The sequence below is a fragment of the Urocitellus parryii genome, chromosome 8, assembly GCF_045843805.1.
Source record: "Urocitellus parryii isolate mUroPar1 chromosome 8, mUroPar1.hap1, whole genome shotgun sequence".
Classification (NCBI taxonomy): Eukaryota; Metazoa; Chordata; class Mammalia; order Rodentia; family Sciuridae; genus Urocitellus; species Urocitellus parryii.
In genome coordinates this window covers 35,786,112-35,813,141 of record NC_135538.1, presented here as the reverse complement: position 1 = coordinate 35,813,141, position 27,030 = coordinate 35,786,112, and the positions used below count along the sequence as shown (strand labels likewise).

The window sequence follows — 27,030 nt, the reverse complement described above, 5'->3', positions numbered from 1 at the left end:
TACAAACATATTTCTGTTAGCAGTAAGTGTGCAGTCTAAAGTAAGCTCCCATTTTGTTTCTTTCTTTATGTACCATATGGTTCTGAATTTCATGTCATCACAGTATGTTCATGGATGCATTAGGAAAAGTATCACTAGTAAAAATTCAAACTGTTATAAAAAAATTGATATTAACTTGGGATCCATGAAGTTAACATTATACTTACCTATTGAAATCATAAGTATGTATAATGATAAATCAAATCTGGACATGATGAGTGAGAAAACATCTTGTTTCTTAAATAGGAGTTTTGTACTGTTCAACATAAATATATATGCAGTTGCTCATCCATGTACTTGGTTTACTGAATACTCACTGAACATTTACTGCATCTCAAGCACTAAAAGCTAAAAAAATTAAAATTAAAAATTTCCATTATTTTTATAAATTACTGAAAATTATGTTTTACTGTAATAGTGGTCCCTTCACCTTCTGGATGTAGCCCTCATTGCTCTAAGGCTTATTTAAAATTTTTTTTTCCTCTCTCCTTTCTTCTCCCCCTCCCTAACAAAACTGGGGAGACAATGTTACCTTTTCTTCTCCTGGTTAATTGCCCTTGAATACACCACTACAAGAAGGAGATGCCTGCTAAGGATCTGGGAAGTGCATTTCTCCCAAATTAACAAGAGAATCCTGACAGGCATCTGGGTGCCTGCCCTGCCCAAGTCCCTCCTGATCCGGAGAGTCTCAGTCTTTGGGACAGCAGTCCCCTGTGTTTTTTCTTAGCTAGCAAAGTAATAAACCTTTTTTTCTTTTTCTCAAAACTGTGTCCTCATTATTAAATGGCATTGATTGGCATTGGAGGCAGGGACAGAGCTTTTAGTTACAGTACTAAAAATATTAAATTTAGAAATTATATTTAACATTTGTCAGCAATAGCAACCAAGCCTTTAAAAGATTATTAGTAGGTTCAGGCAAAACTCTGGGCTAGAACTAAACTAAGTTAGTTGTGAAGTTTATGGGTGAAATATATGCCTTGCCAAAACTTTTATCCTTCAATTTTACCACAAGATCACAACAGGCTAAAGAGAGGAAAAGAGAGAGAGTGAAAAAGAAAGAAGGAGTTAGTTTGAAGCATCTAAAATATATCTGTCTTCTTTAATCTATATGAAGACCAATTAGATGAAACAATGACCATGAAGAAGACTTTAAGAACGGGACACATAAGACCCCTCTAAATAATGAAATAAAGATTGGGCATTAAAAACAAGGAGTTTATATGAATGTCTGAGGAATAGTACAGCCCACATCTTTAATCTGAAGAGGATAGGTGATCACCCCCCACCTCCCACTCTGCAGGAAATACTGTAAGTCAGAAACTAGACCTGACAGAGTAGGAGAGAAGCAAGATTCTGAAAACAAAGAGGGTAAGTCTAAATCTTTAAGGAGAGTGGTGAAACAGTAGCTACCCCACCACTTATATTCAATAATTTAATAATGCCCACAAGATATAGGAAATATTCATCACCTGAGCAACTAAGTATCTTCCAGAGGAAAGACTAGCAGAACCTGTGGGAATACGCCAGTGAAGGAGGACCTTACAGTTCATAAGCTTGTATAGAAATAGTGTCTTGCTTATAAACTTAAAATGAATATTGCCTTACATGTAAATATGAACTAATGACAAATACTCACCTTTAAACCTTTAATAATCATAGACCAAACTTTAAAAAAATATGGATAATTGAAGGAGAGAGATAAAATACAGACAGCAATAGAAAACTTCAAAGAAAATGCAAAATATTTTCAATATTTTCCCAGAGATAAGATATTGCATCCTTTAAGTGAGATCAGGTAGCATGTACAAAATGATGTAAGAAATAACACTTGGAAATTGAAAACATGCTAGATGAAATTAAAATTCACTAACGCAACTGAAACTGCAATTAAGGAATTTTCATGAAAAGTAAAAGAGAAAGAGACAGAGAAACTGGGCTTTCATGTGAGATTAGAAGTTGAAGAGAAAAAGAAGACAAAATATAGTGGAAAAGACATCATCAGGTAAAACATTTCAGAAATGATGAACCTATATTTTCCAGATTGAAAACTACCATCCTAATGAAAGAACCAAACCACCACAAGCAAGTTATTGTGAAACTTCAGGATGCAATGGATAATCTCTCAAAGGTAATGCTGGAAGGTTGGATATAAGGCAGCAAAGCTTTCAAAATTTTAAGGGGAAATTATTTTCAACTGGTAGTTGTAAGGTCCTTGTTTAGCATCTGGATGGCCATCTTAAGTGGCAGCTGCCATTTTAAGAAAAATTTTGCTTTCCTGTCCAAGGGCCTTTCTGAGAAAGGATAACCACTCCTTCATACCAATCTAACCCTTAACCACCGGCATTAGGACCCACCCAGCTCTATTCCTCGACCCTGCCCATAAAAGTCACAGAACCCAAGCCTGTATTGCCTCTCTCATCTGTGGAGAGATGTGCCTTTATTTGTCAGCTCTGACAAATAAACTCTTGTGTGTGTTTCTGCCTGGTCTCTATCTTTCATTTCTTGCTCACCCGTCTCCTGGTTCCTCACTTTCCTTTCATTGGTGCCAAAACCTAGGATTGGGTTCCCTGGTGTGCCTGCTCCCCTCTTCAAGGGTCACTGAGTGTCCCCAGGCCCCGATCTGAATTCCATCATGGTAACAGGCCCTCCATTCTGCCTAACACCTTCTCTGCACCCATCACCAGACATCCCAGGTAAGACCCCTGTCTCCAGTTCAACTAAACAACCTATGGGTCCCGGGAAGTGACCATTGATCACCTGGCACTCCTAGGGTTACTGTGTTTTCAGGGGCACCTCCAGCCACAGCTTTCACAGCTACAGCTGATTCCTACTGTCGATCAGGTCTATAGGTAGTCTTTTATTTGGGTCCTGGGTTTTGAAAAAAAAAAAAACAACAACACTGAGAGTGATTAGGAGTTGTTCCTGGTAAGACCTCCCAGCCTTGGGCTAATCTCTACCGCTTCTGCCCCTATGTAGTCCCAGCTGGGCAACCAAATGCCTCTATAGGCCCTGACGCTCCATGCTTACACAGAGGTGGTGACTACCTCCTGAGCATAACCGTCCCCTTGACTGGGGGACACTCCACCTCTAAACTCAACTCCTATGTCGTCACACCATGGGTGGCTCCTCATCCATTCCTCCCATAGTCCTCTAAGCTTCCTGCTTTCTAGTCTAGGGTTTTTTTCTCTCTCTCTCTCACCCCTAGACCTAAACCCCTCAAAACTTAGCCATCTGTGCAGTCAGATCTGGCCGAAACATCCTTTGGATTCTAAATGGCTGCTTAATGACATTCTAGATCCCAATATTAGCAGGGATATTTTCAACTATTGTGAGTGTTCAGGAAATTGGAAAGAGATATCATATGATCAGGCTTTCTCCTCTCTACTTTCTAAGCCCTCTCTCTGCAACTCTTGCTCTCTTGCACAAGTCCTCTTAGCTCTCACCTCCCCAATACCTGCTTCCAAAGGGACAGAAGATAATACCCAGGACTCCTCCTCCTTTGACCCAGCGGAAGAGCCCCTGCCATACCACAAATCTCTTTCTAATGAAGCCTCCGCAGCAACTGTCCCCTCGGCCCCTTCACCTTTCTCTCCTCCCACCACAGGGTCACGGGCTGTCACTGCCCAACCTCCATCTCTGTGTCCTCTATACAAGGTGGCTGGGGTACATGGTGTAATCTGGGTTCATGTGCCTTTCTCTTTGTCATATCTTTCACAGATAGAATAGCAGCTTGGGTGCTATACTTCAAGCCCCACTGCATATATCAAAGATTTTCAATATCTGACTCAAACATATGATTTGACCTTCCACTATGTCCATATAATCTTGTTTAACACCTTCCTGCCAAAGGAGTGCAACTGAGTTTGGGAGCAAGCTAGAAATTATGCTGATGAGGTACTTCAGACCTCCCCTACCCATCCGATTGGCACTGAAGCAGTCCCTGATCTGGACCCCAGTTGGGATTATAATTTGCCTGGAAGAGTAACTAGTAGAAACCAATTCATTACTTGCCTAATGGCCGGACTTAGAAAGGCAGCCCATTCCCTGAGACTACAGATGGGAGACAACTACTAATGAACTACTTTTTCTCCCAGAGTTTCCCCAATATTAAGGCCAAGCTAATATGCCTTGAGAGGGGACCCCTAATTCCCCAAGCTGAGGTTCTGGGAGTGGCTTTTAATGTGTATAGCGGGAGAGACAAGAAGGCCATGAAGCAGAAATATCAGATGCTCACTCAAACCATTCATCTGGCCTCAGCATCTGTCCCTGGTTCCACTGGCCCATGGAAGGGTCCCTCTGGACTGTCCAGACCCTGTTTTAAATGTGGTCAGATGGGTCGCTGGGCTCATATGTGTCCCAAGCCTCACAAGCCTCCAGGCCCTTGTCCTAAATGCTATCAGAAGGGACACTGGGCCTTTGACTGTCCCCAAGCCCATAGCAGCCATCAGCATCCAACCCTTCTGGTTCCCCTTTCCAACTCTTAGGACTGGCTCCAGAGGACTGATGAGACCCAGGTCCCCATTACCAGACCACTACCATCACTCCATGGGAAACCAGGGTAACTGAGTATGTTAGGTAGGCTTGTCTCCTTCCTCCTAGACACCAGGGCTACGTATTCAGTCCTCACAGAGTTCTGGGGGCCTACTAACAACCCTTACAGACACTTTGTCCTGTTTGTACTTGTGGCTCTCTAATTTTTACCCACTCCTTTTTGGTCATTCCACAGTGCCCTGTATACCTTGTGGGAAGGGACATCCTTACAAAGTTGGGGGCTATGCTTTCCTTCTCCCCTCCTATATGCTTCCATCCAGACTTGCCTGCAGCTCCCCTGATCTACACCCTTATCTTAGGACCACCCCCTATTCCATCTGTCAGAGCCTTCCCATTACCCACTTCCAAGGTGGACCCTACTGTATGGGATGTTTCAAGTCCTTCTGTTGCCTCACACCACGAACCCATTCACATCTGTCTCAAAAATCCCCTCCATTTTCTGGCCTAATCATACTGCTCTCCCCCTTTGCTGCTGCTATTCCTCTATTTTTGCAGGGCAGTCTTGTCAGCCTCCTAAAAATAAACCCACTTCTCATCCCAGGTAGGTGTGTGTGTGTGTGTGTGTGTGTGTGTGTGTGTGTGTGAATTGTCCTGTGCCACTTTTCTTTCATTGATGCGAGTGACTCGAGTTCTCCCATCAGCTTTGCTCTCCCCTCCAGGGAATTGAGCAGCTTTGGGATCCTGGCATGAGGGCCCAGGACAATTACCACACACCTTCTTTCATTCACTTAGCACTCTTCTTCTTCATCCACACTCTGGCCTCATTTGGGTAAGGGACTTCACTTTTCCCCTCCACTCCTCCTCACAAGTCTACTCCCTCTCCTCTCGAGAACTTAGATCTTGGCCCAGCACCAAGATTCTCACCCATCTCTTCTCCTTGTCAAGTTCACTCCAACTTGCCATGGGGAACTCCCAATCCCTTCCCCTTGGCAAACTCAATCTCAGGACTTAGTTCTCAGCTCCTCAGCAAAGCTCACAAAAGCCCTGGCTGAGCAAACCAAGACTCTACAGGCAAAGCCTAGGACTAGAGAAGTAGTGGGTGACTCCCTTCTGTCAGTCCCAGATTCCAGCTGGCCATGGGGAACTCCCTAATCCCATCTAACTCAGTTCTTGGCTGCCTCCTCACCCACTTAGCCCCAATCCATTTGGATCCTGCTTCTCTTGCTCCCCTGCCCAGTTTCTACTTGCCACTAAAGCTCTGGATTCCTCCAGAGACCCTACTTCTAGACAAACAAGGGACCCAGAACTCTCCTACATTGAAAACCCTATGTAGCAATCTCCCTGGCTGAGGCCACACTGAAGCTAACATTGACAAAGGACAGGCTCAGTAGGCTTGGTAGGAGACCTAAGGGGGAAAAAGTGTCAATTTAACTTTCCCTTGGCTACAACACAGAAGAATGACTTCAAAACTTTCTATCTCCCTGATCTCACAAGCCCATTTCACCTTTACAACGCTGAAAAACAGGGATTTGCTCTAGGGGTCCTCAGATACACAACCTTTGCCCCTGTGGCTTACCTGTCACAGGGTCTTGACCCTACTGTTTGGGGATGGGTCTTTTGCCTACAAACATTGGCTTCAGCTTCTCATTAATGAGTCAAAGAAACTCACCTTTGGAGCCCCACACAAAATCATGGCTCCCCATCACCTAAAGGAACTCCTCACCTACAAGGGCTTACATTCCTTACCCGCTGTCACCTTTTATCTCTACAGGTATCCCTGATGGAAGATCCCAGTCTTACTTTCCCCACATGCTCACTTTTAAATGCTGCTAATCTCCTCCAGCTCCTAAGGACTCTTCCACCTCTTCTCCAACCCATTCATGCAATGAAACTCTTAAGGAGTTTCTTCCACATCCCTCCCACATACAGGAAGGCCCCTTGCTCCAGGCAACATACATCATTCACAGATGGCTCTTCCTTCCTTCAGGACAGAGTTTGTTGGGCAGGATATGCTATAGTCTCTAACCTCAGTTGTGGAAGCAGCTCCCCTCCCCTAAAATACATCCAATCAGCAGGCTGAACTTGTTGCCCTCATCAGAGCCTTCACTTTGGCAAAGGGAACCTCCTTCATCATCTACACTGACTCTAAATATGCTCTCTACATACTTCTCTCCCACTCTGTTATCTGCAAGGAGCGCGGATTCTTTACCACCATCAGTTACTAAAGCCCCCTTTGTCTCTGATCTCCTTCAGGTCCCAAAGCTTCCCACGGCCATTGGAACTGAAGGATGTCAGCTAAATAACCCCCTTCTCTGGTGGACACTTCCATTCCTGACCTCTTTCCTTGTCACAGACCTTTTGCTAATGTTTGCCTCCTGTGTCATTAGATTTATTCAAGACCACATTCAAAGGATCTCTAACCAAACCGTGAACCAGCTTCTGTTACAGGACTTCCAACCCCTCACCAAAATTGGGCCATCCAGAATCAGCATCACCCGGCACCTCCTGACCATCACTACTGCCTCAATGACACCCCATGCCCCTAACAAGGGTACAGACACTACCCTTTTTCAGCAGGAAGAAGCTACAGAAGATTGATCTACATCCCTGTCCCTTAAGGGGCACAAAAACAAACAAAAAAGGGGGGGATGTAAGGTCCTTGCTTAGCACCTGGATGGCCATCTTAAGTGACTGCCACCACCTTAAGAAAAATTTGGCTTCCCCACCCAAGGGCCTTTCTGAGAAAGGCTCACCACTCCCTCATACCAACCCAACCCTTAACTACCTGCATTAAGACCCACCCAGCTCTTTTCCTTGACCCTGCCCCATAAAAGTCACAGAACCCAAGCCTGTAATTTCTGTGTCCATCTATGGAGAGATGTGCCTTTAGTCGTCAGCTCTGACAAATAAACTCTCGTGCGTAACTCTGCTTGGTCTCCATCTTTCATTTCTTGCCCGCCGTCTCCTGGTTCCTTGCTTTCCTTTTAGTCTTTTTATAAATAATCAAACTATAAATCAAATGTTTATGTAGGATATAGATTTTTTTAAGCTTGTAACTTCTCTAATTAATTAATATCCCATGAACTTTCTCCAGAAACAAGTGGGGATGGGACCATCAGAATTGGAAGAAAATCAAGAAAGAGAAAGTTATTTCATTGCAAATATCACTGATTAACACAGAAGCAGATCAAAAGGAAACTACCAGCTAATTTTAAACAGAAGGACAGTGTCTGAGCAGTAGGTCTACAAAACAACCAATTCAAATTGTAGTGTAAGAATGGGTAATTTCAGAAGGAACACTTTCACAGGGAAAAAAAAAGAATATTAATTTACTGATATTTGGGCTCTGTAGAAAATGACATTGAGTGGCTTTGTTTCAACAAAGATGTTAGAGATTTAGGAGAGAAAGGAATAAGGTAATCATTACAGAAAAACGGATACACCACTTGGTTCAGCAGTGAACTTACTTATAAAGTAAGTAAGCAGTAACTTACTTACTTTATACTGAGAGAATAAGGAAAAGAAGACTTATAAGAGAATACTCCTTTCATGGCCATATGTAAAAGTCAGTTGTAACTATCTAAAGTCAATGACTTGAAAAACAGTAACATTCCTACTAGGAATGCAAATACCAAAAAAATATTTAAATTAAGTTTTTATTTTGCTACTCTAAGGTAATATGGGGAAAATCTGGGAGTGGTCAAGGGCTGAATGTTTGCTGATAACTTTGTTATAGTTTTCTTTACTATTTTTTGGCTTTTTAAAAAGAACTTTTATTTGTGTATTATGCATAAAACTTTTTATTTTGATGAATTTTGAAATCATTTTTAAGAATTAAATGAGAGAAAAAGGAATTATTGATACTAAAAACAAAGTACTTTTTCTGCTAATCTTTTATCACCTAAGTACAATACTCAGATGCTACCTTTCTGAGTCTTTTCCTTGCGTGATTTCAGCTCTACATTTATAAAATGAAGTAGTATTTTATATATCTAGTCAAAGAATGTACTCCCAGGTTTGGGGCAGCATTAAGGCTTTCTCCTAAATGAAAAAAACACCTTGTACAGTACTGATATTTTCAGGTTTTTCTTCAATAATATGAGTTTTATACTTCTGTGAAAAGAACACACATATCATCCAATGGCATACATGTGACCAGTAGTTAGTGGTCTTGCATTGACATTTATATTTATTTTCCAAACAGGGATAATTTTTTTTAAATCACTAAATATATGGTGAATGTTAATGAGGTTTTAGGCCTATATGGGGCTTTGATCAAAGGTTCCAGAAACAAATATTTCATTTAAATATTTCTGCTCCTTTTCTTTTTCATAAAGCCTAAATTGTCACATTAGTGACATATTAAACCCTAGTAACTCTAGTAGAATATTTTGTATTCCCTCTTCTCTCTACTTATTTGCCATGTTCTCTTTTCAGGAAATCAATATTTTATAGGTTTCTGTAGCCCCCAGTCCTTTTCTTCTTGCACTTTCCCTAAGGTTTCTATAAAACTTCTATCCCACTCTGACCTGTTCTTTTTCTTGTTACTTTAGAAAGGAAGGACTGAAGCCAAGAGGGGTTTAGACTCTGCCTTATACTCAAGGCCTGTATAAAGTAACTTCCCAAGGTCCTTCGACTTCACAGAGTATTTGAGTCTTCAGTTGAAGAAAGGATAAAACTAAGACACGAAACAAGACCACAATTTGTTATGCATTTTATATCTAAGGGTGAAATGCCTATGACAACAAAAACAATATTGAATGGGGTGTTCATGAGCACACCACCTATGGTTTTCAGTGTATTCAGCAGTCAATACACATGAAAGTCAGTGTAGATATGGAAAATGAAAAACCCCAAAATAGTGTGGCCTGAGAAAAGGGAATGAAAAAGAAAGCCATACATTGATAGATCTTATCTCTTCCAAGATGAACCCTCTCCAACTCCTGGCCACCGGCCCCCAAACCAAAATCCAAATTCCTGAGTGCCTAAACTCACAGGCTCACTAAATCACCTCTCAGTATAAACTATATAAACCCAAACTCCTCCTTTAGTCAGTGGCTCATTTACCACCAGGGAAGTGGGTTCGTTGGAGGTATAATCTTGTTCCTGAATAAAAGGCTGAAATGACCCATGAAGTTTGCAAGTGGCCTGGTCTTTTTGTACTAACAGTCAGCACTTGTCCCGAGGTAGCTAAGAACTACTATCTAAAATAATATCCAAGAAATGAAGATCTAGAATAAGGAACATGAAAATTTAATGTCTATATCATTAAAGAATGGAAATTGGACTAAAACATTTTGTGAAGGATTCTATTGCAATCAAAAATTTCTTTTAGGATCTTGTTTAGCAGGAAACAACAATAAGTCCACCTAAACAATTCTGATAGTGTTTCCTATTCTTCTACTAGTTATATTTAATAAGTTGCCCCTCCATCCAATCAGTACATTAAGTCAGAAGACTAGGAATAAAGTTGACTGCTTTTCCCTTTCACTATACCTCCAAATCCTGCAGACTGTGCATCTACATAAACATTAGTTCCAACTATGTTTCTCTGTCTTTCCCATTGATATCTGTATCATTTATACCTGAGTAGCCTACCATAAACCCAACTAATATTACTAAATTCATATCTGTGTCTTCCAGTTTAAAACTCTGTCTTGATTAGAATAAATTTCAACCCCTTAGAAAATATTTCAAGAACATCTGTGATTGACTGCACTCCCTCTTGCATGTTTCCATATTTGTCTCAAATTGCCCACTCTTCTTTCTAATACCTCCTAAATTTGAGCTCCCTCCTCTTGCCTGCCTGCTTTCCTGTAAGCTGATTTTGCTTCCACCAACCTTGTGCCTTCCTCTTCTATTTCCTATTCATCCTCCAAAAACCTGATTCCTAATCTAAATTCAAGTCTTCATGCTTAGCTTCTGGGTTTGCCCTCACTCACAGCCACTTGGTAAGTAGAGGATTCCAATTTTTTTTTTCTAAAAAGTTAACATCCTGCCACTTTGCTGAATTCATTTATTAGCTCTAATAGCTTCTCTGTAGACCCTTTTGGGTCTGCTAGGTATAGAATCATATCATCTGCAAATAGTGATAATTTAAGTTCTTCTTTTCCAATTTTTATCCCTTTAATTTCTTTCGTCTGTCTAATTGCTCTTGCCAGTGTTTCGAGGACTATGTTGAACAGAAGTGGTGAGAGAGGGCATCCCTGTCTTGTACCAGATCTTAGAGGGAATGCCTTCAATTTTTCTCCATTCAGAATGATGCTGGCCTGTGGCTTATCATATATTGCTTTTACAATGTTGAGGTATGATCCTGTTATCCCTAATTTTTCTAGAGTTTTGAACATAAAGGGATGCTGTACTTTGTCAAATGCTTTTTCTGCGTCTATCGAGACTATCATATGGTTCTTATTTTTTAGTCTATTGATGTGGTGGATAACATTTATTGATTTCCGTATATTGAACCAGCCTTGCATCCCATGGATGAATCCTACTTGATCATGGTGTATAATTTTTTTGATATGTATTTGAATCCGGTTCGCCAGAATTTTATTGAGAATTTTTGCGTCAAGGTTCATTAGAGATATTGGTCTGTAGTTTTCTTTCTTTGAAGTGTCTTTGTCTGGTTTCGGAATCAGGGTGATGTTGGCCTCGTAGAATGAATTTGGAAGTTCTCCCTCTTTTTCTATTTCCTGAAATAGCTTGAAAAGTATTGGTGTTAGTTCCTCTTTAAAGGTTTTGTAAAACTCTGCTGTATACCCATCCGGTCCTGGGCTTTTAATCAAAGGCATTCCTGTATATCAGCGACAAATCCTCTGAAACGGAAATGAGGACAACTACTCCATTCACAATATCCCCCCAAAAAATAAAATACTTGGGAATCAACCTAACAAAAGAGGTGAAAGATTTATACAATGAAAATTACAAAACTCTAAAGAAAGACATAGAAGAAGACCTTAGAAGATGGAAAAATATACCCTGCTCATGGATAGGCAGATCCAACATCATCAAAATGGCGATATTACCAAAAGTTCTCTATAAGTTCAATGCAATGCCAATCAAAATCCCAGCTGCATTTCTTGTAGAAATAGATAAAAGAATCATGAAATTCATATGGAATAATAAAAGACCCAGAATAGCAAAAACAATACTAAGCAGGAAGTGTGAATCAGGCGGTATAGCGATACCAGACTTCAAACTATACTACAGAGCAATAGTAACTAAAACAGCATGGTACTGGTACCAAAACAGGCGGGTGGACCAATGGTACAGAATAGAGGACACAGTAACCAATCCACAAAACTACAACTATCTTATATTTGATAAAGGGGCTAAAAGCATGCAATGGAGGAAGGATAGCATCTTCAACAAATGGTGCTGGGAAAACTGGAAATCCATTTGCATCAAAATGAATCTGAATCCCTATCTCTCGCCTTGCACAAAAGTTAACTCAAAATGGATCAAGGAGCTTGATATTAAATCAGAGACACGGCATCTGATAGAAGAAAAAGTTGGTTATGATCTACATACTGTGGGAGCAGGCTCCAAATTCCTCAATAGGACACCCATAGCGCAAGAGTTAACAACTAGAATCAACAAATGGGACTTACTCAAACTAAAAAGTTTTTTCTCAGCAAAAGAAACAATAAGAGAGATAAACAGGGAGCCTACATCCTGGGAACAAATCTTTACTCCACACACTTCAGATAGAGCCCTAATAACCAGAATATATAAAGAACTCAAAAAATTAGACAATAAGACAACAAGTAACCCAATCAATAAATGGGCAAAGGACCTGAACAGACACTTCTCAGAAGAGGACATACAATCAATCAATAAGTACATGAAAAAATGCTCACCATTGCTAGCAGTCAGAGAAATGCAAATCAAAACTACCCTAAGATACCATCTCACTCCAGTAAGATTGGCAGCCATTAGGAAGTCAAACAACAATAAGTGCTGGAGAGGATGTGGGGAAAAGGGCACTCTTGTTCATTGCTGGTGGGACTGCAAATTGGTGCAGCCAATTTGGAAAGCAGTATGGAGATTTCTTGGAAAGCTGGGAATGGAACCACCATTTGACCCAGCTATTCCCCTTCTCGGTCTATTCCCTAAAGACCTAATAAGAGCATGCTACAGGGACACTGCTACATCGATGTTCATAGCAGCACAATTCACGATAGCAAGATTGTGGAATCAGCCTAGATGCCCTTCAATAGATGAATGGATTAAAAAAATGTGGCATTTATACACAATGGAGTATTACTCTGCATTTAAAAATGACAAAATCATAGAATTTGGAGGGAAATGGATGGCATTAGAGCAGATTATGCTAAGTGAAGCTAGTCAATCTTTAAAAAACAAATACCAAATGACTCCTCTGATATAAGGGGAGGAAACAAGGACAGGGTAGGGACGAAGAGCTTGAGACGAAGATTTTCATTAACAGGGTTGAGAGGTGGGAGGGAAAGGAAACGAGAAGGGGAATCGCATGGAAATGGAAGGCGATCCTCAGGGTTATACAAAATGACATATAAGAGGAAAGGAGGGGTAAGACAAGATAATTCAAATGGAAGAAGTGATTTACAGTAGAAGGGGTAGAGAGAGAAAAGGGGAGGGGAGGGGAGGGGAGGGGAGGGGAGGGGAGGGGGGATAGTAGAGAATAGGACAGACAGCAGAATACATCAGACACTAGAAAGGCAATATGTCAATAAATGGAAGGGTAACTGATGTGATACAGCAATCTGTATACGGGATAAAATTGGGAGTTCATAACTCATTTGAATCAAACTGTGAAATATGATGTATGAGGAACTATGTAATGTTTTGAACGACCAACAATAAAAAAATAATAATAAAAAAAAAATAAAAAAAAAAATAAAAAGTTAACAGAATTTTAAAGTGAGAAAACATTATCTATTTTTATGAAAATGGAGAAAAAAATCAATCTTCCATTTCAGTTGCCTGTTTGGGGACACCTAACAGAACACTAATGTGAGGTCAAATATTTGCTGTGACCTCAAATTTTTTTTGGTAATATTAAAAATAATGTGAGTGGAGCTCCTATACCTTTAGTTTAATATGATTTGAACAATTTCCAGTTAGATATTTGAGAAAATAATTTAATAGAGAGATCTACAACTTGTGAAAATACTTATATTATCTTTCCTAATTGTATGACTAAATAACAATGACAGCAAAGAGAAATAGATTTTGAAATATCCAAGGAGACACCTTCTGACCAAATGTTTTCACACACTGCTTTATGTTCTCAAGTGTTTTATATGTAGTTCTCTAATAGTACCTTATTTCTCTCTCAAAACAACTCCATGTGGTAGATAAAAGGTTATCACTGGACAGTTTAAATGACTCATCCAAAGCTGCCACTTGAAAGTTATTGATCCTTTTGATTCCAACTTCAGAGCCCTTTGTTCCATAGTTGCCCAATGTATGTGTCATAATCTTGAGAACTCGAGGTGTTAATACTTTAGAGTAACACTGCTCCCTCCAGATATTCCTATTTTAAAATATAAATAATTCAATGAAGATTGTATATTTAAGCACACTTATGTGCTTATATCATTGTTCCTTAAGTCAGGGAAACTCCATACTAAGAGGGATTTGTGACCACTGACAGGTGGTTGGAGGAGAAAATGATTATCACAAAATAGGATTTGGAAACTTTGCATCCTTACCACTTTCTGTCTCACCTACCTCCATACAAGAAAGCCAATATCTAAACAAATGTGCTCTATTTTAAAAAGCAGTTCTTTCCCAACTATGTTTAGCTGGCACTAAGTGGAGGGAGGGGAAGGGAGTAGGGAAGAGGAAAGATGGTGGAATGAGATGGACATCATTACCCTAAGTCCATGTATGAAGACACGAATGGTGTGACTCTACTTTGTGTACAACTAGAGATATGAAAAAATGTGCCCTATATGTGTAATATGAATTGTAATACATTCTGCTGTCATATATAACAAAATTATAATTTTTAAAAAATTTAAATGAATTAGTATTTTGCTCTGTCTGTACCTGTTACTGTATTTTATACTTGAATAGCACCATACAATTTATAATATACCTGTGTATACACTATTCAATTTGATTCTCTCAATAGATATGTGGTTTGCATATGTATAGAGGAGAAATCTAAGTCTGAGAGACAAGAACAGAGTCCTGTTCTTCAGCCTCTTTAAAACTCTTCCTTCCCAAACCCACCATCTCATGCTGATAGAGCATCCTTCTAAAACGCATACTTACATTTCATCACACCTTGAATCTCATAAACAGGCTTGAGAATCAGAGTACCATAAAAGTCTTTAGGAAATGGATTTGTGGAGTCCCACTTGTTTGAAAAATCTGTAAGTCTCACAGTTCTCGTTCTGTTCTTGGGAATCTTCCATTCAACAATCTCCTTTAGGGTATAAATATGTTCATCTTCACACTCGTAGAATTCTCCTTCTTGTGCCAAAGGCAAAGTAAATGAATGATGTTGATGATTCCTTATTACTCCACAGTTCACCATTATTTCTCCATCAATCTCTTCAACTGAATTGAGCATAATTTTTTCACCCTGTTTTATGGTGAAACTTTCTAGTTTTATATCCTTCTGATGATAGAAGCAAGGATGCCCTAGTCTACTGGGTCCAATATGAATGGTCCTTGTAATTTCTTCCATAGTAAGGTATGGAGTTTTATCAGCCACAATCTTAAAGAGACCTAAGAAAACAATTGTGTGAATTAGAAAGGCATTACAATGAAAGTTCTCTTAAGAAAATCACAATAAGAAGAGTCATAAAACAAATATAATGTAGCTTTCTGAAATACCATTCTTTTCTAAAGATCACAGACACATTTTTTAATCCTACTTTTTCTAGGTAAAATGTAGGCATACTGTTGTAGATTACTGAATTATCAGATCTGGAAAAATAAATGAAATAAGGATAAATACCTTGAAACAGAAAATGCCCTGTTCCCGGAAATGGAAATTTTCTATGTGGTACTGGCTCTGCCTCCGCTACCAACATGATCAAGACAAAGGCAATTAGTTTCTCAAGATCACATTTTTTACTTTTAATTTTTGAAAATCAAAGATTGAATTAGATTAGGTTTTGCATCCATGTCTTCTTTAGAGACACAAAAATTCAAAGCTATTCCAGAGGGAAACTGATTCACAGCCAAATTGAAAATTTGTATTTCTGGAACCAGATCATGATGCTGGTTGTACAATATTGTAAATATATCAAAGTCCACCAATTTGTATACTTTAAGATTAAAAATTTTGTTATGTGTATTTTAACATGAGGAAAAACACTGCATAGTTCCAATGACTAAGATATTTCAGAAACATTAGATGCGCTATGACTCACAAAATGGGAATATGACATGTAGAATTTCTTTCATGGTAAAACTCTGGGAGGAAACAAACATTCATAAATCATAACATAATATATCACAGCATATTGGTACTCCTTATATCCCTCCTTGGAAAATGCCAGGCTAGATCATTGTTTTGACTATCATTATTTATTGATTGATTATTTAGCTTTTTCATTAAACATGTTCACTGTTTTCACTTTTGCACTAATTTATGTTTGTTAATTTCACTATTTGAAATTTTCTCTAATATTATCCCTATAATCATTGCCTCAGTGCAGAGATAGAGCTTCTTATAGTTGCATGTTTAACTGGTTCTCCTGTTTGAATTGCTTAGTTTTTATTTATGGGCACATCTGCTTTGCATTGCTTTCAGAAATCTATTTTTTGAATAAATTTGTTAAATTGCAGAGAAAATAAGAAAATTTAGTTAACTGCTTTCTCAAAAAAACAAGTTAATGATATTATATAGTAGCATGCTCTAAGTAGAGAGCATATTTTAAAATTTATGAGAATGATATAGCTTATTAGTTTACTCCACAAATGTATTCCAATTAAATTCACCTGTATATCAAATTATTTGTTAACCAGGTTGTAGTATATTTAGAATTACTGTACAAGCACTTCTAATAGGATGTTTTTAAAATCATGCTCATATGATAAAAAGAAATTTCAATTACTTTTAGATGTAAACTTCCTAAAGAAAATGTAAGTGACATAATTCTATAAGGAATGACTAAGTTAGAATGTCTAGTCAATCCTGAAAACCTTTAGAAACTGAAAACTGTTCATCCACTACAAGGTGTACTTGAAGGCAGAAAGGAAAACAAATGGTTACTTTGAAGAATTTTATTATGCCTTGTATCAGGGAGAATCTAATAAATAGTATACTTGAATTTGCCACAGTAAATGAATTTGTATGTGTGTGAGTGTGTGTATGTGTATGTGTGTGTGATTTTAATCTCATTTGTCAGTGTGTGAAGATTTATTTCTAAGAGTCCACAATCATTATCAGAGTATAGAAAATTCAGCAGTTTGGGGGAAATAAGTTTTTTAAAAAATAGCTACCTAGAATCTCATAAAAGTAGAGACACATAGTTTTATTTTTATCTTAGCTATATTGATGACATAAGTCACCAAAGAATTAATTCACCATCTTCTTTCTTGGGGGAATAGAGTTCACCTAAGGTAATAACAGATCTAAAATATTATGAAGTAGAAACAGCCAGAAACCCTAAGGGCCACTATTATTTCAAGTTAATCACACTCCTCAGTGCTGTCTTGTTGGATGTCTTTATTGCAAGAAAAATACATCTGTGAATCAATGTGTTTTCTCTTAGAAGTTGATGTAGCACACAGGTTAGCATACTAATGTCAGGATACAGGGAAAATATTTGATTAAATTACCACATAATCTATGATTGCGGCCAATCCAGAGTCCCTTATATAAACATCCATTTCATACCATGTAAACTAGGGCAGAATTTTTTGTTTAATATGAGTCATATTAAAAATTCAATTTTGCAATGAAAGGAATTAAATATAAACTAAAGCATCACCAGAACTGGTTAACTCTAAATTTGACCAATTCTTCCTCCATCTTTTCCACAAAGAATATAAATAGTTTAATACCGGGGAAAATATGCTTTATTATTCTTCCAATGAGAAATAAAACATAATTCAAGAGCTAAGAAGTCATGAGAATTCTTATAAAATAAGCCAATATGTGATATTTCTAAGTAAGTTAAAAATCAGGAAGAAAATTGATTTGTATTTCCACTTTGGATTGTGAGCTATTAAAATAGATTTTATTGTTTATTTTTTTATTAAGGAGAAATTGTTCATAAAGAATATGTCCCTTAAGAAATAAAAATTATAAAGAAATGCAATAAATTAAGTTACTGAAAATTAGTTAATATGTGAATCTACTCTTTAGAATCTTTTCCCTGAATCTTAGGTTTTGGAGGAGTTTGTACTTTTAACTAATTCTTAATGATTCACAATCATTTTTATTAATAGTGACAGCAATAATTGAAATTTTTTTTAGAAAGTCACAAGTTTGAATACTTTTTTCATACGCATCATTCATCTTCACAACAAACTTCTGAGCACAGTGAAGCTAATACTATTTCTGGGATATATGGAAATGGTCACAATTTTCAGAGCTGGTAACTGTGCCTCTAAAGTCTCAATTCAGATTTTGACATCCAAATGTTGCATCTTGCCACCAAGCCAAGTTGCCTCCTTAGTACACGTATGACTTACAGGGATATCATTCACAAAAACATGTTTATTCTGGTTCACAAAACATGTTTGTGAGTCTCACCAGATGGTCCTCCTTTGCATGCATCAGCCTCTCACAAAATCCCCAGTGAGAGAAGAGCAAGAATCATTTCCCAGTTCATTGTGCAGAATAGAGGACCACCAGACTTCTTGTCTTGTATGTTTTCTGTCTCCTTTATTGATTTCCACCCAAATAGTAACTGTAAAAATTAGATTTCCTAACAGTATATCAGAATGTACACTGTAAAGATTTCACAATCTTGTTTTCCTGGTTCAAACCCTGGCCTGCTTTCCCAACTTTGACCAAATCTATTTCTTCTGCCTTAGGGTGGGCAAGAATGCCCTCAGGAGTGTGGTGCATTCCAGCTCTGGGCCATTCTGCCTGAAACTCAGGCATCCTCAAGTTTCCAAAGTCACCTTCCTTCCTACCTAGTCCCAGTATCTCCCCCAGGTATTGACAGTGACATTGGAGACACAAAAAACACACAGCAAGAAGGGAGATACTGCCCTTGGAAATTTCCCTGATGCTCCACCATCATGATTCCCATCTCCAGCAAAACCAAGTGGGACAAAAGGAAAGATTTCTGTGACCAAGTAGGTAAGCCAGCCTGGCCTGCAGCTCTATCTGGTAAAAAAGAACTGCCCAGACCAATTCCCTCAGCACAAGGCCAACAGGAATGCTTGTGGGAAGATACTAGGGCTTGGTGGCATCCTGTGTATGACACCACACATGCTTCTAAGACTGTATTCATCACACTCACTTGCTCAAAGTCATTCGTGATTCTCCCCATGGTATCTCTTTGGTGACAAATCCCAAACTCCCTGGCAAGTGAACTAATATAAGTAATCTTGGGAGTGAATTTCCTACTGATTCTCATCCTCTTCTCACACATCATCAAAATTAGGGTTAGTGAAATACTAGCAACTTAGCATATAGAAGCAATTTACATGTATTATATAATTTCATTTTCAAAATAGCAATATGAGGTAGCTCATATTAACAAAGCATTAACATATCATGGATAAAGATGCAAAGCTTTGAAGAGATGCCATAAATTCTCTATTATCTAAGACAGAATAGATTTTTGTGCCTCCAAAGCTCAAGGGCTTAATCATGGAATTATATATTTCACCCTTTCATTATTATCACAAATCATAACATGTAGAGCCTTTAACAAGCTAATAAAAATGATTCCAAAGTGAGTATTCATTCTCCCTTTGGATGCAGAAAAACATTTAACTTTTAAAATTCAATAGTATAAGAAAGTGAACTTTACTTATATTTAATACAACTTGACACTAGAATCATCAGTGTAGATACTTAGTTGAGGTCTTGGAAAGAGGCCTGGCACTGACTGTACCAGGTGAAGGGTTTGCAGGGCTGCCCACACAAATTCAAGTACTTTCAGTACAGATAACCTGGATATATTTATGCAGGTCTCCAGAATATATTATTGTAGGCTTTAAATAAAGTAACTCTTATAAAATGGATATAAAACACAACTGAACAAAAACAAAAATAACGAAACTAAATTTTCTATTCCCAAGTTTTACTTTAGCCATATTATGAAGTAGCAATAAAAAAACTCTAGTTTTAAAAATATGAAAATTGACCAAAACATTTTTAACACTTCAAAGCTATCAAAAGGTGGACCATATCCACTATCATTATAAAGAAACTTTCCTTTGAGATATAGGTAAAGATAGGTCAAATATACCAACACTTGCACACACAATTTAAATAGATCAATATATGTATATGTGAAATGCACATTCAAAAATTTCTAACAGATGGAGGTATGTTTAAAAAAGTTTGGAGATAAATTATATTGCCATGTATTCTGACTATGAATCCTGCCCCTCCAAAAGGAAAGCAAAGGTCTCTCAGGTATTGGTGTGAAGCGTTCCTCTGCCTCTTTGAACATACTTTGTTCTACAATCAAATTACTAAACATCCTTGTTATTATGTGCTTCATGATTACAATTCTCACTCCACATAGCTTTTCTATCATTCTGTTGCATTCCCAAGAAATTTTTAGGTCAGTATATGCTACAAAATTGTCTTCTTCAACACTATCCCAAATGCAGAACTTCTGGTAGAAATTCTCACTTAAGTATCTGTATTCAATTTCAGACTGAAATGGTGTGCACAAAATAACCTATCCAAAAAAAAACCCTTAAAACCCTTGAGCAAATTATTAGACTATACAATAATAATGTCCTGACTGAGAAAATTTTCAGATTTTTGAGTCAATCATAGGATTATTGGTCAATATTAATGAGTGATTTCAACAATTTTCATAGAAGAATATACAAGGGAAGTCTAAATTTGTATAAGAAAATGTTGCACAGAATTAATTGAATATTGAGAGGAAGAGGTTAGATACATCAAAAAAAAAAAAAAAAGTGACCCAGTCTGTTAAATCTGAGGTGAGATTAAGCCAGGCTGTAGAATTCTTATGTACAAATGTCTTTACATAATAATTGAAGTATAATTGTCTATAATAGCTATCAACAGTTTTAAAAACACTCTATAGAAAACTTTCAATTCATTTTTATCTCTTTGGTTCAACCAATGGATAAAAACAATTTATGTTTCTCAATAACATTTCAACTCTCTGAGAGGAGTGACTGCAATATCTAACATGTTTGAGATACGTAACAAATAATTTATGTTAATAATGTCAGTTCTTGAAATCAGGTAACATAACCTGACACATAAAGCTCTGTTAAACCCAAAACTTACTAATGAATATGCCGTATTTGATTTACTGCTGATGGCACTAGGTGACTTTGCGCAGTGGGGTCTTTGGAGTAAGGAGGACACAACTGTGCAAAGATAGAGTTGGAGTGGTTCATAGCATGGATTGTCCTACCTGGGCTTTAGCTCTCAGCCTTTGCCTTGCTGGGTACATTTGAGAACTTAAAGTCTTGGGCTAAAATTTCCTTTCCTATAAAATAGGGAAAAGTATATCACCTGCCTTATTCAAGTAATTATGATTATTAAATGAGTTAATATGTGTAGCATGCTTAGACAAGGACTTAATACATGACAAGCACATCACTACCCCCCCCCCAAAAAAAAAAAACAAAAGTAAAAAATTAAAAATATAGAGTGGTTATTCTCTCTCCTCATTTTCTTACACTCTAGAGTTCTAAGCTACTGCAGGATGTTTATGTCAGAAATATTAATGCCACTGGGAGTTCAGTGCCAAACAGGACACTATTATTTCACTCTGGAAATTAGAAGAAAACAAATATATAGAATTTACAGTTCAGCCTTTGACATAGATTGAGCAAATTTTCTCAGCAATAATAATTTCCACAGATTTTTGCCAGAGGGCTTAGTATTGGAAATGGGCCTCAGGTGACCTCTTTAGGTGGACTGCCTTTGAGGAAGAATTTCCAGGTTGCTTTCAGGGGATGGTCTGACCCCATGCTTTGATAAATGACTTAGAATTTAACCACTATAATTTCATACCCGTAGTGAGCAGATTACTGGATAGGGAGAATAAAAGATGTAAGCACATTTTAAATGCAAACATTGTGCTGCTTGTAGTTATTCACAAGGTATACATTATACACAGTTACTGAAGTTCCCTTTGAACAAAGAAAACAGCAAAATGCCAAGGTATTTTTAAAAAATGTGCTTTATTCATGACTCTGAAAGGTAGTTGAAGCCAATGGGGGGAGGAAAATACCCTCCTTCTATTTTAATGATCTTAATTTTCTAATGGAATGTTAGTGGAAAGAGTTTGGGAGCCATGTGGAGCTGATTGTGTTGTGCAGTATTGATGTTGCCTGCAAATTAAATGTACCTAAGTAGCCACCTGTTTATGCTTATGATTATGTAAAGCCCCATATGTTTCTCTCTCTACACATGGGAGGTAAATATTGAAAAAAGTATTCTGGTGTGAAGGGTGAAAACAGCAGCAATTCTTTCATAACTGCCAACATATGCCATGGTGTTTCCTTGTAATGTTGTGCTTTTTCTGACATATTTGCTGATTTTTGCACACAATGTTCTGAAAAAAATATGTTACCCATGGTTATGTAAAACAATTAAAAATCAGTTTACATTAAATTCTAATTAGGAAGAGGTATAATTTTCTGATATAACCATAAATTTTAAATGGATTTTACAGCTTATGATTTACATAGATTTTGATTTGCACAATAAAGAAAACTGAACTTCCCCCACCCACGAAATTCACCAGAATAGAAAAAAGTGCATGTTCATGTTCTTTATAAACACAACCTTTTAGTTCCATATATTAGTCAACAAAATGAACTCCAATAAAACAAATTTGCAAATTCCACCTAAAATCAGCACTATGCTTTTCAAATGGCTAACTCCTAACTTCCTGATCTAACTCACCTAGAGGTTCTGATCTCTGAAGTTGCTTGCTGTTTCCTCTCAAGGAGACAAGAAAGGGCAACTGTCAACAGGAGCACCTGAGCAGTTTGGAGATGAACCTCCTTCCTGAACTGGGATATCTGATGGAGATAACTCCTAAGGCACTGCCTCAAACTTATTCAGAGAGTGAGCCAGACAGAAACTTCTAGAAAAGACCAGACAGACTGGAGTTGCTACTCTGTTCATTTTAGACACTGAAGATAAACAAACTGGGGTTTTCCCCATTTTGAGTCTGGTTAAGAGAGGTTTAAATATTGCATTCCAGCAGCCCTAGGCTCACATGTGTTTGACATCCCAGTAAAGTATTCACAACAAGACACAGAAATTGACAGGAAAAGATAAAAATTACCACATTATCAAAAACTACATATATTAGACCAACTACTTCAAAAAGCCAGATGTGACTTTAAATATAGGAAGGACTGAGAAACAGAGACCCTCTGAATTTTTTAAGGATAATAAGAATAATATCAGTTAACAGTCATTCAGCACTTTCTATGTGCTGAGATAGTAGTAAGTACTCAAAATAAGCAGCTCATTTAATTTAATTATGAGAAGAATTTTGTGAGAAAAATATTAATGTTTTCCCAGCTTCATAGATGTGGAAACTGGTAAACTGAAGCGCTAAGACACATGAGTTTACTCAGTCTGAATTTTTATTTGCATGTCTAGGGGTGTAGCATGAGTACATCTATTTACTGATGCATATATATTCTCTACAAAAATTTAATGTATTCAAAATAAAATCACTTATATTCTCACTATACCAAAATAGCTCCTTAAAATTTTGGTTATTTTTTTTTCAATCCTGGAATATATACAGGTAGGTAGAAAAGTTTATAACAACATTGAAATGCTACAAAATACACTCATTAGGATTGTCTAATTTAACACTGGATTACAATTAAACCTCATGTTTTAAAATATGTTTCAAGAACAATTTTAATAACTGAATTTTATGTTGTAACAGATGTATCCTAGTGCAATCTTTTCTGTGTTTTTGAAAATTTAAATTGATTTCATTATTCTGTTATTTCAAACAATTCTAAAACGATTATTAGAGTTTATTCTATATGTAAAACCACTGGCTTAAAGCCTTAAGCATTACAAAGGCCCTTTTAACAGCAGGCTATTGGCTCTAGGGTGACAGGACCAAGACTTCAGTATATCCCTATCTTCAATCATTATCTCCACACACAAAAAAAATAAATATTTGTTAAATAACTGACAGATGGTATGTGAATTAATGTATTTTCAGAAGAGTTTATCACTCTATTATCAAATTTATTTCAATCTATTATCAAATTTATTTTTTTAAAAAAATTCCAACAGTATCCTTCAGTCTGGTTTGAGAATCACCATTTAATAATATCTTTATTATTCATAATTTTAAAAACTTAGCTAATTTAAATGAAGAAGAAAAGTTTTTGTGTTAATTTACATGAATGGATCCAAACTAATTTCTAGATGCTAATGTAACGTTTGAATTTCTTTTACCCTTTGTCCCTTTCCCAGTTAGCATTCTACTAGACATTTTTATTGATGTTTTTGTTTCACATTTCAGAAATATCTAGTCTTTTTGAAATTGAGTCATTTTCACATTTAATTCTATTTTATGTAATCAAATACATTGTTTATGATTTTTCATTATATTTATAACCTGAAAGTTATTTCAAGTAGAGACATAAGCTATTTTTACTTGAAACTTTTAAATCTATTTTGCTGTGTTATAAGGTTGATGATAAAACCTGATCGATTGTTTTCTAGATTGATAAATATATCAGAGCAATAATTAAATAATTCATATTTTAACCCCAGATACATAGTTTTGGTTTTATCAAGTAGAAAATAATATATTTAAAGTATGTTTCTAAACTAAAAAGCGAATACCTAAGCTTTTGGGGACAGTAGAATCAAATTTAAAAAGCATTATTTTTGATGTTTCTATGACAATGAGTTCTGCTATTACTACAGTAATTTGTTGTTTTGGCTTTTGATTTTTAGTAATATACAGTATAATTTATTATAACTTTGTTAAGTTTTAATATTGGAAGAATAAATACTCCCTCATTATTCTAATTTTTAAATATTTATGGAATATTTTCCTTGTTAATTTTCCCAAAAACCCATGGACAAACATTATAATTATTATTATTGTAATATGGAAATTATGCTTATCATTGGATTAAATTTACAAATAATTCAGATATAAATGATATATTTATAATATGTGGTTTTCTTTTTAATAAACAAGAAAATATTATGGTATTTTTAAGTAAATAAATAAGGGCAAATATACAATATACTTATATTCACTAAATGCTTACAAATGATGCTTACATATTCCTTTTAATACATATGTATTTTACATAAATATTTTTACTTTAGATATTTGGTATTCATTCTGTCATCTTAGCAAACTCACAGATTCTAAGTTTCTAATTTTTATTTCATTGATTCTATTGATATTTTTTGGACATTATTATTGCCTGCAAATAGTGATTATCACCTCATTTCTAAAAATTTTGTAATTTGGACATTTCTGGCTATAATTACTTATCTAAAATTCTAAGACAATATTAAATCAGAGTCAAAATAAACACCTTTATAGGAACATCCCTTCTTTTGTGTGACCCACCTGAAGTGCCACCATTCTGAGTGCTTCTACCTGACTCTGCACATGCTTGACCCTGTGACCCTCAGCCACACCTGTCTCATGCCCAGCATGTATTTTCTAGAATTCTAATGGTTTTAAATTTCATGCTGCTAAAATAAGTTAGGACAAGTATACCATAAACCACTGAACTGTGTACTTCTACCAGATGAATTTTATTATATGCAAGTTACATTTCAGAAAAGCTAATGCCTTAAAAAATGGGAGGTGGAAGAGATGAACAGTCAAATTACAGTCTCAAAAAATCAGATTGACACTTTTGATAATTTCTAGTAGGAATACAAATTGTGAGAGTCTTTATGAGGCAGGATTTGGCAATATATATCAATGTCTTAAAAACATTTTACTTATGAACTTATAATTTTATATATGAAATTTTAATTTCAGAATGCAGATAAAGTTTTAGTTAAAAAGCTATTTGTTACAGTACAAATTTCTTTAATGACCATATGAGTAGATTTAATAAAATATGTATATTTAATGACACAGGTATGTTCTTGGGATGTTAAACCATGTGAGTCTATATTGCATTAGAAAACAATGGAAATAAATGTGCCAAATATTAATTATTTAGCTTTAGAGTTAGAATTAAACAGAATTTTTATTTACATCCCTGAATTTTCTTCCATTTTCTAATTTTCCACAGTATTCATGTGTTACTTATAAAACTGGGGAAAATAACTTATTTTATAAGTTTAAAAATGTTGAGTTCCTATGTCTACACAAAAGCCTAAACATGAATGTTTATAGTAGATTAATTCAAAATGCCAAAACTTAGAAGTAATCAAGAGGTAATTCTGGAGGCAAATGCATAATAAACTGTGGTTCATGCACAGAATGGAATATTATTCAGTTCTAGAAAGAAATGTATTTCAAAGGGCCATGAAAAGCTATGGAGGAATATTAAACACAAATTAGAAAGTAAAACAAACTAATCTGAAAAGACTAAATTACCATAGATTCCAACACTAATGGAACCCTAATGGAAACTATGAACTTTGAGGGTTAATGACATCAATAAGAACTCACCAATTGTAACACATGTGTCACTCTGGTGTGAATTTTGGTAATGGGGGAGGCCTGTGGTGTATGTGTTTTGTGGGCTTTAGGGAGTATATGGAAATTTTACTTGGGTTCCAATGGAGGAACCTCTAAATAAATTTAGTATAAAAAATATGCCATACTCATTAGGTAAGATTCAAGGACCTGAAGACCTAACAACACAATTTTTTAAGGGCAATCTGGTTTCTCTCATACTAGTCCTTCCATGATTATGCTGTTGAGATAACACCATAAAGAGAATTCAGAAGAACTGTGCAAATAGGAAAGTTTGATAGTAAGAACAAGGAGTTATGAAATAGATATTAAAAGATAGACATAAAATATCACAATGAAAACTTGTAGAATGGCACCAGCTATAAGGAACAGCCTATTTTTAAGTGATCTTTCTGTCAGAATTCTTTTCACATGCTCAAATGCACACAGGTGGGAAAAAAAGATTATTTTAACATAGAACTGTGAAGTCTATTTGTCTTCCAGATAATAAACATAGTTGTTATCCAGAGACCAAGGACTTACAGAAATAATCTGATCATGTACTAAAGTGTAGAGGAAAAGTTGACCAAAAAATTGAACTGTCAATTGATATGAAAGCTGGAATTTCTTTTGCATGTTAAAGAATTCATGTTTTCTTATAAATTTTGTACAGAATATTTCTTTTTTATAGGAAAAATATTTTACATAATAG

At 36.3% G+C, this 27,030-nt stretch overlaps 1 protein-coding gene across 1 annotated transcript in view; it reads right to left on the bottom strand.

Moving 5' to 3' along the window:
• Themis (thymocyte selection associated) overlaps window positions 1-27,030 on the bottom strand; it is a 180,543-nt gene that overhangs the window by 102,550 nt on the left and 50,963 nt on the right. Inside the window, exon 3 of the mRNA XM_026380986.2 lies at window positions 14,794-15,252. Coding sequence (XP_026236771.2) covers window positions 14,794-15,252 — 459 coding nt within the window. The remainder of the gene's footprint in view (window positions 1-14,793; window positions 15,253-27,030) is intronic.